The 17,638-nt window shown below is 31.2% G+C and overlaps 1 protein-coding gene across 3 annotated transcripts; it reads right to left on the reverse strand.

Moving 5' to 3' along the window:
* Positions 1 to 7,144: 7,144 nt before the first annotated feature.
* On the reverse strand, positions 7,145 to 17,589 carry LOC107999616 (insulin receptor substrate 1). 3 transcript variants are annotated; one of them, XM_062084101.1, is made up of 10 exons: positions 16,109 to 17,589; positions 15,161 to 15,306; positions 14,778 to 15,063; positions 14,295 to 14,390; positions 13,236 to 13,538; positions 12,084 to 12,493; positions 10,998 to 11,413; positions 10,491 to 10,896; positions 10,093 to 10,333; positions 7,145 to 9,953 (listed from the first exon to the last, which is right to left on the reverse strand). In XM_062084101.1, exons 1-10 carry the CDS (start codon positions 16,491 to 16,493, stop codon positions 9,001 to 9,003), a joined length of 3,642 nt encoding a protein of 1,213 aa, XP_061940085.1. In that variant the 5' UTR covers positions 16,494 to 17,589; the 3' UTR covers positions 7,145 to 9,000. The 3 variants fall into 3 exon arrangements, with proteins under 3 accessions (XP_061940085.1, XP_061940086.1, XP_061940087.1); XM_062084102.1 differs by lacking the exon at positions 13,236 to 13,538; XM_062084103.1 differs by lacking the exons at positions 13,236 to 13,538; positions 14,295 to 14,390.
* Positions 17,590 to 17,638: the final 49 nt, after the last annotated feature.

A 17,638-nucleotide genomic window follows, 5' to 3' on the forward strand; every position in this document is an offset into this window, starting at 1 on the left:
TTGCAACTGGTTAAAACACGTGTGTGCTCGCTGCATGTTGCAGGATCTGCCTTCTGTCACTCGACGATACGGTAAAAATACGACGCGAAGAAACGTTCCTTGGATAAATTTTACACATCGACGACGATTATTGTTTCCTTTTAGTTTTATTATTAAAAAATTTTATCACACGATTATACTTTATATACACCAAACATAATTTCTCTTATCCTTCGAACATATATAAAGAGTGACAGAAGGAGAGTCGATAGCTAAAAAATTTCTGCCCAATAGAGTAATAACAATAATAAAAAGATTACGAAACAAAGACTTTCGCTCGTCCCTCCGCAAATAAAAATTCCTGTTACAATTCCCAGCGACATATTTTTCTCCAAAACAAAAAAAAAGAAAAAAAAAGAAGACATCATTTACGTTGAATCATCATAGAACACGAACAGAACCTTAATAAGACGAGCAAGCGACTGTGCACTAGGTACTGCTCTACGACCTTGGGTCCCTGTTGTCCCAACCACCTACCGACAACCGTTTTAATGAAAATAAGTAATCTCGCAAACAGGAATTGTACCATCGTAAACCGGTGCACGATGACCTCGTAAATATGAAAGTTTCCGGGACTGTAGGTCTCTCGGCTACCTCCGTTACCCCCGTCCTTTTCCATCGCTATTATCCGCCCATTTCTTCCATCCTCGTCGGTGTTTATTGCAACGATCCTTGGCCTAAGAAAGTCGAGAAGGAACGAGGTGGGAACGAGGATGAAGAGGAGAGGGGGATAGGCAGCGGAGCATAAAGAGACGGGAATGGGTATTCTGGTCCCCATTATAGGGCCCATAAAACACCTTAGGGCGCGTGGCCCCAAGGCCGTTCCAGGCCCCACTTTTATTTCCATTTCGTTCATTGTTGCAACAGCAGCACGACAACACCAACAACGGTGCTGGTATTGCGATATCGAAGCAATTAGAAACACGCTTACGCTCTTTCGCTCCGTTTGAAGAAATTGGAGTTGGATTTGGAGGAGTAGTAAGAGTCTTTCCCCTTAATTAAAATTGATCAAAAGATGGAGAGAAGGAAGGGACGGTAACGGGATAAATTTGGGAAACTGGATAATTTTGGAAAAAGTTAAAAGGCAAAGGAAAATCGTGGGCTTCGTGAAGGATGCACGGCACGCGAACGGGAGAAATACTCGAAGGGATGACATCGTCTCTCCAAGGACTCGGGGATAGCTCCTTTCGGCCCTGAGCTCAGGGACACGGTCGCGTGGCGTTGACGAATCTGTTTAGTGCCGCCATAATATCCGTCCGGCTTGCTTGCCCTTCGAAAAATTGTCGGATTCGATTCTATGGAGGTCTACGAGTTAAGAAGCAACTACCGTGTAAGTTCACTTTTAACGATCCCGCCTACAAAAACTCGAGATGAAGTTCCTCTTATTTCTTTCTCATTTGAGAAACTCTGCGTGGCTGTTGGACACACAAGAAAAATGATAACACGAAAGACACGAGTAAAATAAGGAGAAAAGAGAGAGAAATGATTATGACTGTCGAGATTCGAAATGTATGTACTACTTCTTTTTTTCAAGTTAAAACATCGTGAAAGATTCGACTGACTTGGAACATCCATTAAATGTACGTTGTAAATGTTACAACGATATATCTAAAATTATTTTTTATAGTAATTGTAGATTACGTATATCAGTAATGATCGAGCACCAATAAAGTGAAATGAATTTTCCAACGATAAGGATTCGCGGAATATTGCAACAGTAAAATGTTAATTTTAAAATTAAATCGCTGACTGTTTCTAGTTCTTTGAATAGATATAATTATCATAAATTCTCTTTAAATTAATAATATTGCCAAATCCATTACTACGAAACTACTTGAACTATAAATAGAGATACGAGAAATACAAAGCCAATACACGATTCCTAAAAATATAACATAACCTATAACTAACTTGATACATTGATATTATTACAATTGAATTAATTCCATATGTCGCAAAATCGAGACTTAGACTCTGTGCGCCAAATAAAACTCTCCTCTTCTCAAGTATTTCAATTGCATCTTCGCGAGAGATGCACAAATACGAATCTACGGGTCGAGGAAAATTGAGCGGAGGAAAGATAAGAGATACAGAGAAAGAGAGAAAGAGGAAGGAGGAGGAAATACACCGGATCCTCTGATCTCAGCGATTCCATCATCAACGACTCCGGGGCCCCAGGATGGCAGATAAAAGGCAATTGAATTTAAATCATGAATACGAACGAACCGAGCGAGAAGGAGGGCAAGATGGGGGAGTAGAGTGGTTGAGAGAGAGGGAGAGACGAGGAGAGACCAACGTAAGCCCCGACGGCAATCTGGTGGTAGCTTTGTGACGGTAATGGCTTCAACCCCTGGCCTCCAATCCCCGAGGCTTGCACCCCCTTCTCGTTTACCGGCGACCCACACGACCCACACGCGCGCAACTCTCGACAAGTCGATTTACCTATACAACCCGTTCGCGGGATCTCCAGTTTTTCCAGTAGGAAAAATCTTAATCGATCGAGTTCGAGAAAAAGTGAATAGATGTTTTATGGAATCGAGAGATATTTGATATTTCTTTCTTATTATTTGTTTTTCCTCTTTTCAATCGAATCTCTTTCGGATTATTTTATATATTAATGAAATTTATATCTCAATTCTTTTTGGACTGTTCTTAAGACATAAAATGACTTGTTGTTCTCATTCCCTAGGAATTATAGTTTTCTTCAATTTCTCTAAATTTATGAAATTATTTCTCAATATTATTATTATTTAGATAATATTTATATATCAAATAAGAGGATTAAAAAGTTCACAAGGAATATCGAGACATTCGTATTCTCATTCCTTATGAATCATAGTTTTCTTCAATTTCTCATCCTCTAAATTTATGAAATTATTTCTCAATATTATTATGGTATTTAGAAAGTATTTATACATCAAATAAGAGGATTAAAAAGTTCACAAGGAATATCGAGACATTCGTATTCTCATTCCTTATGAATCATAGTTTTCTTCAATTTCTCATCCTCTAAATTTATAAAATTATTTCTCAATACTATTATGGTATTTAGAAAGTATTTATACATCAAATAAGAGGATTAAAAAGTTCACAAGAAATATCGAGACGTATTGTCATTCCTTGTGAATCATAGTTTTCTTCAATTTCTCTAAATTTATGAAATTATTTCTCAATATTATTATGGCATTTAGAAAGTATTTATACATCAAATAAGAGGATTAAAAAGTTCACAAGGAATATCGAGACGTTCGTATTGTCATTCCTTATGAATCATAGTTTTCTTCAATTTCTCATAAATTTATGAAATTATTTCTCAATATTATTATGGCATTTAGAAAGTATTTATACATCAAATAAGAGGATTAAAAAATATCACAAGGAATATCGAGACGTTCACATACCTCGTATATAATATGGTCGAAAGATGGAAGCTGGCAGCAATGGTAGCGTTTCTCCTTGAAAATATCTGAATCGATCTTTCCTTGCCTCGTTGAGGTACCTATGGAAGCCCGGCCACCGGCGTCGCGACGCCTACTCGAGCTCCACCCACGCATCTCGTACATGCGCAACGAAAGTTCGGGGGTTGATATGTCAACGAAACCCTCGTAAATAAAAACGTCCCGTTCTTTCTAATCAGCTCGGCAGCAATCAGCTTGTCCACATTTGGGGGCCAGTAACGTGTTCTCGTAAACGGCGGGCGCCGTTTCACCGATTGGCTCCGAGAACCTAACTAAATAATAAGAGAATAAAAGAAAACGTAACGGTTCGTCGAAATGATATTTGATTCCGTATTAAAAACGATTGATCGTCTTCTCTGTTTTTATCCAGAAAAAAAGAATAATTCTTTCTATAACAAGATTGAATAATTTTCCTGATTAATAACTTCTCCAACCTGAATAAAACTCGTATCGATCGTAAGAAATAAATATTTAATTGATTGTTTTATTTTAAAAATAATCAATCATCCTTTTTAAATAATTTCTTCTGTCAAGCTTCATTCACTCTCGAAAATTGAAAAAATGCTACTACAATGCTACTTAAATCCCGATATTTTCAAAATTCTTACCTGCCGTGACGAGATACCAATGTTGAGGCACACGTTAAATAAAATTCCTATTCTTTTTGGTCGAGATTAGGAAGCATTCGGGAACCGCTGATGCACAGCTTACCTGTCCCCTAATAACAAGAATACAGTGCGAACGGTACAATGCTTGTACAGAAGCGGGCATCGTATATAACGACGTGACAATGGTTGCTCACGATACAGTGCAATTTTATGAGAAGTAAGATCGGTTCCATCCCTCGTCCTGGCTTCATGATTTAGGGTATGTTTACCTGCAGTTAAGTACCTTGACGTGTCCATGAAGGCGAGGACGGGCCAATTTGGTGAAAATAAGGGAAACGCCGTAGGGAGGCCACTTGAAACGCCATGAAATCCTAACAGTTTCTGTAAACATGCACGCTTCATCCATCTTTCGGCCCTGCTGGCACGTAATCCGCTCCACATTCACGGTAAAACGTGAACGGGGAAAGTTTATCGTGACTTTTCGTACTTACCGACTTCTCGCCCCCGATTGTTTGCGGGATACTGCTGCATGTGTTTGCTCCGGATATACAGATTATATTGGCCTTCCAGTTTTACGCTGCTAATGATAAACAAAGAAATGTTTTTAAAGGCATCGTTGCACGAAAATGGACGAAAAGTATAATTGGCGTGGAAAAAAACAGTGAGAAAATTATTTTTAATCCTTTTAATCCTTGAAATTTTTTGGGAATGTATATAAATTTTGCTGTAATAATTAATAGAAAGAAAAGAATATATTTTAAACGTTTAATTATTAACAATTTTAATAAAAAATCATTACAATTAAAATTGATAAATTTGTAGTAAATATTAAAGTTTTATTGAAAATGTTCCAAAAGTTTTGTACTACCAATAATTTTTTTTTGTATAATTCGTTCAAAAATTATGATTTTTTTTAAATATTATGACAATGTGTTAATAATTCTTTCTTTTACTTTATACATTTTAAATAATAATGTATTTAAACAAATGATTTGTCAAATCAGATTTTTTAAATATTTTTTATATATTAAATGATCCATTTTAAAAGAAAACGTAGGAAGAATAGTGTACAAATAACGAAAAATAAAAAAAAGAAATAGATGAAAGAAATAGATGATCATGAAATATTAATTTTATATTTAAAAAATTTTTTTAATTTTAAATTTAAAATCATTTAAATCATAATTTTAAATTATAGATATCACTTTCGGACGAGATCTCATTTCAACCATTTTTCAAAGTCATAAAACATTCCATAATTAATTATTTTCACTTGTGTTATACTATTACAAATATGTGTCAAATGATTTTTCATTTTGATTAAAAAATTTTTTTTTTAAGTATTTGATATCGCATTTTTCGAGACTTAATAATACAATTGAGAAACTTTCCGAAAAAAATGAATTATAAGAAAAACGATAAATTGAATAAAGAAAGTTTACAAGAAGTTCCAATTCTAATTTTCTTTTAAACATTATATCTTTATATCACAATATTAATTATAATAAAAAAAAAGATAATAATTACATTACAAATATTGTACATATATTATCAGATGTATAACGATTAATTATAAATTCTCAAAAAGTTTCTCAATTGCGAAAATATATTCAGATGGTCCTCACTTTGATTTTAAAAATTTTCTTTTAAGAGGAATTATAATACTTATTGATACCATTTATCTCAAAACGACATTTATTATGCAACAGTCTAATAACCGAGAATAATTTAATTTAATAGGTTAAAAAGTCTTATCTATAGATAATTGTTAATCTTGAAAATTTGATATAAATTTTCGTCATTATTCTTGTTTTTATTATTTAGCTGATATCAAACAAGTTTAATGTTAATTATAAACCAAAGGCCATAGATATTACATAAAACTGTTGATAGTACTGAAATGTCACGCGAATGAATATAATTGGCACACTTTTTTAGTTATTTTTCAACATTCATTATAATGATATTTTAGTCATTTGTATTGTAAATACAAAGAGGATACCTTATTATTATTTTCTTAAATCTATTATATTCTTTTATGCTCTGTCATGAAAGATATTAAAAATTATATGAAACAATTCAGTCCACAAAAGATACATGTTAATAATGAATATAATTATAAATAAGCAATAATTTACTTAAGTTTAAAGTTTTAATATTTATTAATTACACTTGAAACCTGAGAATACTAATATAATTTCTAAAAATATAATGATTAAAAAAAAAAAAAAAAAATCTAAAACTTTTGTATATTAATACAAGTTTCTTTCATGGCATATTACAAAGGAAAAATTATAGCCGATTTTCTAAATAGATATTCTTAAATTATTCAATATTAAAATAAATATTTGACGTATCAGTAAAATAATTTAATTATCATTATAGATATTATATTTAAATTTTATATATACATTTAAGCCAACATTACTTTCTTTTAATTTATACATTTCTTTTTTAATGTACATCTACACATAAAGGAATTAATTAATATTCCCCAATTTTAGCACTAGCTAATGTAATTTTTTTTTTTAAATTAAAAAAAAAGAATGATTGTAAAGCTATTAAATTTGGTTGATGAATTTCTTTTTTAAATCGATATTAAAATATTAAAAACAAATGAGTATAAAAAGAAAAATCATAGATGAACACATTATATGTGATCATGGATTTCATTTTGCATACTTTGCCTATGAATTTTTATTTAATTATTAAAAACTCAACTTTAGATTAAATATTAAAATTCATAACATCAAATAAATAAAATAAGTATATTAAAATGTTATTAAAAAATAGATAGCCTACATGATAACTATATATATAATAATTCTAAAATTATTATTTCCTCTCATTAAGATATAATATTATAAATCATTCATCATGAATAGATAATTAATCAACAAATTGATTCTTTTGAAGGAAAAAAAACTTAATGATCAAAAAATAAATACTGTCTTTTAATACAAAAAAAAAAAAAAAAAAAAAATTAAAAAGAAAAGAAAAAATAACAATCTATGATCGTAAAACAATAAAATTCTCATGTTTTATAATTTGCAAAAGAGTCTATATTTACATGTTAATTCTTAAATCAAACAGAACTCCTTTTACCAGGAAACTAAAAAGTTATTATAACGCGATCTATTTCAACTGGACGGACATCTTGTTAATCTGCAACAAAAAAAGATTTCGCGTATGCTTCGATTTTTTTTAAAATAAAAACTTACTTCAACTAGTGTCAGTCAAATAATAATCTTAAATCGAACAATGTACATGTTACAACAACATTATTATACAATAATACAATCAACATGTCATTTTTTTTATCTCTTCAGAGAAGCATTCGAAGTAATTATTTTATATATGTGTATATATAAATATAAATATATATATATATATGTATGTATTTATATGTATGTATATATATATATACACATATGTAAGAATCGCATAATGAAGAACAGCAATATCCACTGCTTTAACCATTAATAATATACGTATTATATAACGTAATATATATATTATATTATAATATAATATATATATCTTCATAATATGTATATATACACGATATGATATAATTTATATCCAAACTATACTTAAAGTGCGAGGAGAAGTATCTCGTTAAAATCGAATTCATGAAATCGGTATTAAGTATTAAGAAACATTTTTCTTTTCTACTTTTTTTTTAGCAACAACGTCTCGTTAAGACTGGTCTTTAATTTATTTTTACATAACCAATCATTTCTTTCCACTGTTGTACCATCTTTTACAGAATACCCTGTAAATGCGTATGTGTATGTGTATATTTGGATGAACATGTAGAGATACGTACGGGCGCGAGCACGTACACTTTTATTTAAATGTACAATAGTGTGAAAATATGACGTGAAACAGTATTTCGATAATTTCATACGTAAAAGCGTGAATCATAATGTAATACGTATATGTTCATTGTAATACACCTGCCTGAAATAAAAATTTTTAAAATTTAGCATCGATCCAACATTGGCCAGAAACGCTCGTCTCTCATGCTGAGAATAGAAATATTTGTTTACTTACAATTAATTCATATTTTTTTGGTAGTACGTAACGTTATTAAAGGTGTCCAATTAAATTTACAAAAATTAACATGATTAATAACATTAAATCAATCGCTGTAATATCTATAAATAGATTTAAAATTACCGGTAAATACTATTACTTTTTCTTTTTTAAATTTAAAATATATCCTACATATCTTTATACATAAGATAATACTTTTTACAAAACATTTTGCTCGTAGAGCAAATAGAATGGATAAAATTTTTACTTAATATCAACGTTATTTGTCGAAAAAATATTTCGTATAAAAAAAGAAAAGAAAAAAAAAAACAAAACAAAACAAAACGTTTTAAAAACCGGAGAATATTGGAAAACAACATGCAAATACATTTCGTCTCCGAGTCGAAAGATCGTTAAATTTATAACAATATTTCCCATAATCGTTACCATGCTCAATAAAAAACAATATCAGATACGAAATCACCAAAATTATAGCCAGTAATCTCTCACTTTTTTGGGACCGTATACAATAGATATAATAGATAAAATGATCTCATTTTAAAAATTGAGAACAAGAAAAAAAAATTAATTATTTTAAGTTTTATAATCAATACTCTAATCTAATTAATCTTTTCATTTAGCTCGACCAATGTTAGAACGATCGATTGTCCTATGGATACTTGTCAATGTAATCAAAGAAAGAAAGTCAGCATTTCATGACATGTGACGCACACGCATATTACATTGATGCCGTTAAATATATATATATATGTGTGTATATATATATATATATATATATATATATACACATACACACACATATACATACATATATATATATATATATGCATAGCTGTTTAGTTTTGCTTAAGTTTAGCGAAATCGATTTTAGCGTAATTGAAGCCTTCTTGGGATGCTGGCGACATAGGTGCCGCATTACCAACTTCAGGAAGATCTAGACTAGCATAGTGCAAAATTTCCGCAGCAGCTTGCACTTTATCAAAATTCTCTTTTTCTAATGGACTTGGTATTGCGGTAGGTGTAGGTGTTGGTGTTTCATCTGGCAATTTAGGAGACGATGGTTGTTTTTCAATAGTTGGCTTAAAGCCAGATAACGTGGGACTGGTATTTGGGGACGCAGTGATCAAACGTGGCTTCGATACATTTAAATCAGAAAACTTTTTTGTTACATTGTTCAATGTATTATCTTGCGAGGTCAATGAGTTGTTTGATATTATGCGGTTAACTTGATTATCCTTCCCTGTAGGACTAGATGCTCTATCTTTAATTATTACTTTCGACAAAGTACTATTTGCATCTGTTACAGAAATAGAATTGATCGTGCTAACTCTACCATTTGTAGCATCTGCAATAGTACGATCATTATTATGTTTAAGGGTCATATTCAGTTCTGAAGATTCATCGGTATTCTTCTGATGAGTAAATGATTTCTCGGGTGATTGAGGACTATTCAAGGAGAAAGGGAAAATAGTCGCTGAGGAACCTGTTGGAGTTGCTCGGGGAGGCGATGCGGGTGTACTCGCTAAACTTTCCGATTCCGGACTTCCGTTTAAAGGTAAGAAACTAGGCGTTTTTATAGGTTTATTTCCCGCTTGGATCGCAATTGGCTGCGAACGTGATTTCTCTTTACGATTACCGGTTCGCGTTCCCATTGGTTTACGATTGTTTCGATTACTCATGTTCATATTTATGTAATCTTGTTCTAAACTTGTTCTTGGTTTGAAATTCATATCAACATAGTCGGCAGGTGGACGCCGTGGAAGATCGACCGGTGCTGTTCTCGTGGCTCCTAAAACACATCATATGTAAATATTAATAAATATATAAATAAATACTTTTAAGAAATATTAAATTGCATAATTTAGTATTGAAAAATAATTTAAGTTAATTAATTAATACATTTTAAAAAAATCAAACAAATCTTTTACCTGGCGGTCCATTTGATTGCACACTTTCTTCTTGCATAGGCGATGAAATTAGCTTAGGACTACTACCGGATTGTGACCAATCCTCCATTATACCATCCATTCTCATGTATGGTCCTTCTGCTTCTTCCACCGGCTTCAATGTAGTAATTACGGGTTTATGTATGGAAGCAGAGGACGATACATGAATGTGACTATGATTTTGATTGGCAGTGATTGTATTATTATTGTTATTACGATTAATCTGAAAAATACGTAATGGAGCACTCAAAAATTAATACAAAATAATTATGTTAAAAACTATTCGAAAAGCGAATTAATTTTACAGCAAAATCAATTTTATAGATTATATACATGCAATATTATATACTACAAAGAAATTAATTTCAATCCAAAAATACCTTATTTATGCGGCTCATATCCACGTATGGGGCAGTGGTTGACGAGGGTGGTTGTCCAGGAGACATATCAACATAGGAACTGGTGTCAGTGGCAGTAGAGAACGAATGTGACTGAGATTGCGGTTGTGAATAAGATGAAGGGGGTGAATTAAAGGTTGTAGAAATACTGGGTTTCGTAAAGTCCAATTCCATTAGATCCTCCATTCTTTCAGAAGTTATAGAATTATGACCCCAAGAACTCGACAATAACGGTGCAGAGTTCGATTTATTGGAACTTGAGTTTTCACAACCAACTGGTAATGGTGCAGTAACTACATTCACTAATTTCCCGAGTTCAGGTTTTTTGGATCTGCTACCTACAGAGAATGCTCGTACTCTACTAACGTCTTGCTGAGTAATATCCAATCTGTTCAAAATCAAATAAAAATACAATTACTCGATGGTTTATTTTCACATGAAAAATTCTCTTTCGATACAAACAAATAGAATTAATATAAAGTTTTATACCTATTTTTACGATGACTTTTTATAGGTTCTGGTCGAGAACCAATGGAATAGGCTCTTGCTGGTCTAGCTTGCAAATCGTCTCCAGGTGGAAGAAAACTTGTTACTTTATCTAGATGGTACTCGGAAAACCGTAAATCTGTGCTAGGTGTACCAGAAGTAACGGAACAACTACTGCCACCATGCGATAAATCATCGGGAAAATGACCATTATGATTATGCGAAGGATCCATATCAACATATCCATTATTTCCAACAGGTGCCATAGGTACATAACCTTCTGGTAAAGTATTTGATTCCTCTACAAGTGAAGATCCTCGTGAATGCGAGTGTCCTGTTCCTGAACTCATTGGCATGTAAGCTCCACTTGGGCCAGGACTCGATCCACAAGGACTGCACATTTCTAAATAGGAACTTTGCTGTAAACACAGTAAAATTGTGCGCATTATTATTTTGTCACTATCTTTATTAAATGATGCAATCATTAAATGATAAAATTTCACAATAATGATGCAATATAATCTTCAATGTTTTAACATATTGTCATATATTTACTTAATAATAAATTCTTATGTTAGTAGTTCCTAGATTTTTTTTTAAATTAACGTTTTTATTTTTGATAGAATATTTCATAAAAATATATTTTATAATTTCAAATTATATCATAAAGAAATAAAATAAACATACAATAATATATAATAACTGAAGATAAGAGTTTTATTATCGTTTACTGAACATATATTTTCATTTTAAAAATTTAATTTTTGTTAAAACAAAGTAAATTTTCAAGAAAATCTATGAAATAACGAAATCTTGTTAAACTGTGCCAAGAATGACTAAAAATATAAATTGTAATGCTAAGAATAGTTAATCATCACTTAAAAATGACTCATAATTGTGAGTAAGCTTATATAGATATATATATATGAGGCTATGAAGAAGATTTTAATATATTAAATACATATTAAATATATTATTTTTAATTAAAGCAATATGGCTTCATATTTCAATAAAAAAATCAAGTTTTATAAATTTTTAAAACTATCTCATTTTATATTTCTAAAATCTATCAACTTTGTTTGAACTCACCTGGGAAGGAGAATGAGATTTAAAATTTGGTGAATATTTATGATGCGAATGTGATGTGGACCATGGAGCATAATCGTCGCCATTTTCCTCCAAAATAACAGGTTCGTCAGGCGTCAAAGAATGTCCATATCTTGAAACAGTACCCTCTTCTAACACATTTTCGCCACCATCATCCATTGAAAGAGACGATCCTGCAGAATCCGTGGAACATGCACCGGAAGCAGGACTAATAGGCATCGAAGAGATTGGCGGTGAATAGGAAACGCCTTTCACATACATAGAATGCGGTCTCATCACATGAGACACAAAATGAGAACTCCTAGGATGACTTATTATCGATGTTGGATGACTTTCGCTGGTAGTACGACCCCTCGATGGCAAGCTGTCACATCTGTCACGTCCATTTGCACCTAGAAATGTATTTAATAAGATTTATTGTTAAGAAATATTTAATTTAATAAACAAAATTCGAAAAGCAGCCATCCTCCCAGCATAGCAGCGGTTAGTTCATTTCAAATGATTCCATAGATCTGTATAATATTTACGCATATTTAAATATATAGTTTGTTATTCATTTAAAACATGTATTTTAAACCAAGCAATAAACAATGATTAAAAAGATATTTTCAAATATGGGAATAGTAAGACGAAATATATATATACCACATATATATGTATATTATCAACACGCAAGATATAAATATATATATATATATATTGCGAAAAAGAAAAAAGTAGTCGAGGAAAAATATTTTGCATATGAAGAAGGGTAAGGAATCTGGTAAAAAAAGAAAACATGACATCATTAAAATTGAATATTGTAGAAAATATTCCATTGATTGTTTTGCCACAACGAGAGGAACGAAAAAGGAAGCTTTTCTTCATTATGAAATATCGTGCAATTGATCGCATGCGAATAGAAGCTTGCATATCCACGATAACGCGAAGATCTCGTGAAAAGATCGTAAATTATATATGACGCAACAACAAGTAGTTTCGATTTCGATTATGTTCATTTGGATTCTCATAGAAGGGGATAAAGTACAGAGAGTAAAAGGGATAGAAAAAAACAGGAAACAGCGAGGCAAAGACACTGAAAGAGAAACAAATATCTCTTGCTGATTTATCGTATGACGAAACAAAAATACATACAGCGTAAAACTGATCTTTTAGATGATTGCATTTGATTGATAATGGCAGCTAAGGGCAGCGACAAGGTTCTCTGATGGGATATTGTCGCGGTTGTGGTTGTGGTGGTCACGGTAGCGGTCATAGTGATGGTAATAGTAGTGGTAGTTGTTGTAGTTGTACTTGTTGTTATAACATGAACGGATTGGGAATTATTGATGGAATGGGGTTGACTCGCTACCGAATGACGACGTCTAGCGGTAGTGGCACAGTTGGTATTAGTCGAGGCAATCCCAGCAGTCCCACCAGCCCCGGTACCAGCAACGACTGCAAACCATACAGCTCTCACTGTCGCACAATTATTTTTCTTTTTCCATTCTTATAAAAATTTAATCGACGTGCTAATATTGACGTAATAATAATGATAACAATTGAGACTCAATTAAAAGAAATTTATGGAAGAAAATAATGATTTATATATACGAGAGCATCATAAACGTGAAAAGTTATATAAAAGAATTATCATTAATCAATTTTTAGGAATTAAATGAATTTCTGTTTTTAAAGTATGCAATACATTTGTTTTTGTTCTACTCGGCCTCGTTAATATGTATGTCCGTTAACGTCATGTGAATGTTGAAACATATTGTGCAATACTAGGAACTCGCTTTCGAGCACGGCTGTCAATAAAACCTTACATTTTTCGTCGAAAAATTTTCAATTAATCATCAATATTAAATAATTAGAGAACTATTTTATAGAAATATTAACAATTTGCAATACAATACAAATCACGTTAAATTGAATTTTTTATCATGAATTGAATTTGTTATCAATTTTAAATTCAAATATTTTCAAATATTCATAGAAAATATTAAAATATCATTAAGAGAAAAAAGTGAATTATATATTTTTCTTTTATACAATTACTTGTTCGATCAAAAATCTTTGGACAGGCTGTGTATAACAAAACTTCTCTAACAATAAATTTGAATATGTTGAATTATAATTGTGTTTATCACCCTTTGATGCCCACATCTTATGAAAGAAAGAAGCATACAACTACAATGACAGAAAACAGACCCGTGATTGTATTGCAAGAAGAGGTACTCTGAGTCTGATTAGACTGCTCTTGATCTTGAACTGGGTCCACCTGCTCCTCGTGCGTCCTGTGTTCCTCTGTAATACCCGCAACCCATTTGTGTTATTCTAAAGCTGAGTTTTCAATTGTACAGTTCATGATTCAGCCAATATCAAGGCATATAATGTAGTGCAGTTATGGTCTGATGTAAAAAAAAAAAAAACAGAAAAAAAAAAGAAAAGAAAAAGAAGACAATTTACACATAAAAACAAAAGGATTTATAGGATAATGTTTGTACAAAGGTATTTTCGTGTAAAATGTTTAGTATTCAAGATAAAATCAAAATATCATAAACACATCATCATATTTACATAAATGAAAAATATATTTTAGAGATCAGCTTTTGAGAAGATTATTATAAACCATAACTGATATTCTGTTAAATTATGCAAAGAAAAATATAATTCCTCAAAACTAAAACTTACCTAATGGTGAATTATAGAATCTTTGTCCAGTATATCGATGTGGTAATACAAAAATTGGCTTGCTAGCTTCAGTAGCAGAAGAACTACGCACTCTTTGACGTGGTCCCACATCATCTTTACTGCTACTAGAATTGCTCATAGAATTCATAATAGCAGCATGCATATTATGTGCAATATTGTTATCTTCAGCTTCCATCCACAATTCACCACCACCAGTGACTGCTGAACGACCTACTTCCATATAGAAAATACGATCCATATATCCACATCTTCTGATGCAAATTAGCTATAAAACAAACATTTTGTGTTAGTTTCTGTTTTTTTAATAAAATAATAAAAATTTATTTTTATAAATCTTATTTATATTTAGATAATGAGCTTACAGGAAATTCTATAGAATCTGAATTATCCTTTGCTCCAATTTTTACTAGGCTTAATGTTCTATCAGTTAAACATAGTCTATAGGGACCATGAATATTCTTTCGTTCACCTAGTCCTTTTTTTTGCATTGTAACTTGCCATACGTGCTCTGAAATAAAATATTATATTAATTTCTCATTATAATGTAATATATACATGTACAGTAATACACAACATAGAATAATATTGTGAAATCAATAAATTATTATGAATCTACATTTATTAAAAAAAAAAGCAAATGATATTCAATAATAATATTCACTTAACTTTACAATTCATTAAAAAATTGCATAATGTTTTATAACATGTATAATGTATCAAAATATTTGTAAACTCTATAAGAATTATTTATAAATTATTAAATTAATTATAATTTATTATCTATATAATATATATAATTTATTATCTATGTAATATCTGCAATTTTTATTAAATTTTTATTAAAAATCATTTTTTATTTTATATTTTGTAACTTCTTTCAATTAATATAAAATATAATTAATAAATTAAAAAAAATATTTAATAAAATACATTCATAAAAAATTATAACAAAATATATATTCGTAAAAATATTTCTTTTTTATTTATTAAAAACAAATACATTTTTTATTTAAATCTTCGATTTTATATCATAAAATTATAATAAATAATAATAAATAATAATAATAATAAATAATAATAAATAATAATAATAATAAACAATAATAAATAATAACATTTGTAAAATAGGTTGAAAGATTAAAACAAACAATTGATTGAAAGATTAAGATATAAATTAAAACATCATTATTGTATGATGTATCTATTGTAAATGTCAATTATTAATTTTAAATTTAGAAATTTTTTTCATATATGAAACATTTCGTCTTCAATGCATTTTAATTCTAATTCAAACAATAATAGCGCATTACCAAATATAGGCCGAGGTTGCTCTCCATCAGCTACATCTCCGCTCTGAAGTAAAAGCATCGCTTTTAACCATTCATCTAGTTCTTTTTCACTCTCCAGAATTAAGCAAAAGCATTCATCTTTCGTATATAATGCAATAACATGTTTGTGTTTAGTATCTACGCGTCTATTAATATTAAAGCAACTGTCCAATAAAATGCTACGTTTCGGTGGTTGTCTGTTTTCAAATTTCTTTTTACTATCATAATATTCAAGACATGCTGGATATCCTGGTGCTTCGCCACGCAATACAAAGTACTTTTTCTTTTGAGTCTTTAGTTTCTTCACGTGACCGCAGAGAACAACGGGACCTCCTGAAGGGGAGACTAAACCCCTGCTCGAAGACATCGTCCCAATGACGATCGAAAAGGCCGTTGTCGCGAAGAATTTTGCAATTCCTCTGATAAACGTAATATTGTACCATTTAAATGGTACACAAGTTATAGATAATCAATTTATAACACATATTTTACATTCAAACATGTTATGTCAATTCTTCATTGTAGTAGAATGCGCGTTCCCACCCACGTTGTTAAAGCAATTTAGTTCAAAGGACACACTTCCGTTAGAAATGATTTTTTCACTGGCATAGATGTTTCAATAAATAGAATCGTATGGATATCACTATTTTCATTAACATGATAGAAATTTAAGAAATTATATTTAAATTGTTGGACAATTGTATTTTTTGCGCAACGTGTCTGCTGTTCTGCTTTTATCATGGAAAGGTTGTCGTCGATATCATTGTACTTGAAGCACGCCAACGGTGGAAGCACGTGTCGGGGGTAAATAAGCAATAACACGCCACCACAGTGCATGTGCACTTAATATGTACTAAGAGCGTCGCATGAATCTCTTTTCGATGCAATTCAGACAAAAGTGTATTATTGACTAACCGTGTTTTCCAAGATTAAAGAATTAGGAAACGGTTAATTCTGTCGATGAAAGTCAAAGATTCTTTGTATTAATTTCTTGATAAACATAAAAGCTATATATTCAGCTTTTTATGATCGTAATTGTTAGTAGGTTCTAAGTTCCACCTGTCACGCGGTTTTGTCTAGTTTCCTTTGCCGCGACTCGCAACTCTGGCGATATCCTAGGGCGACGGATTACACGCAATCTGAGGTCAACAGTATTCGTCACCATTTACATATTTTGCATTTGTGAATATCTTCATTAAAGAATTATTCAAAAACTTTAAGGAATTTCTTTTTTGAGTTAGAATTATTTGTGCACCTGTTTATCGCGTCAAATAATGCAAAATTTATTGCGTGGTCCACAATGGTTGGCGCGTAACACACACAGACACATATAAAGAAATACTTGTATACACGATGATACAGAGAGCAGACACACGCGGGCGTTTTCACGTGTACAACACACACGCGAAAGAGTGCACGCGCGCGCACTCGTGGCCGTTCGCTCGTTTGCGAGTACGTTTAGAGGAAATATGTAGAGAGGTAGAGAAAAAGAGAGAGGGACAGGCGATGCAC

This window comes from Apis cerana, linkage group LG13 (genome assembly GCF_029169275.1).
Source record: "Apis cerana isolate GH-2021 linkage group LG13, AcerK_1.0, whole genome shotgun sequence".
Lineage (NCBI taxonomy): Eukaryota > Metazoa > Arthropoda > Insecta > Hymenoptera > Apidae > Apis > Apis cerana.

Bases quoted from the DNA above. Each gene is read 5' to 3' on its own strand.
- LOC107999616 (XM_062084101.1), bottom strand. From the start codon at position 16,493: ATGTCTTCGAGCAGGGGTTTAGTCTCCCCTTCAGGAGGTCCCGTTGTT. The intron at 15,307-16,108 runs GTAATGCGCTAT...ATTTTATTTCAG, and splicing joins GCAACCTCGGCCTATATTTG to AGCACGTATGGCAAGTTACA. The intron at 10,897-10,997 runs GTATAAAACTTT...GATTTTGAACAG, and splicing joins AAAAGTCATCGTAAAAATAG to ATTGGATATTACTCAGCAAG.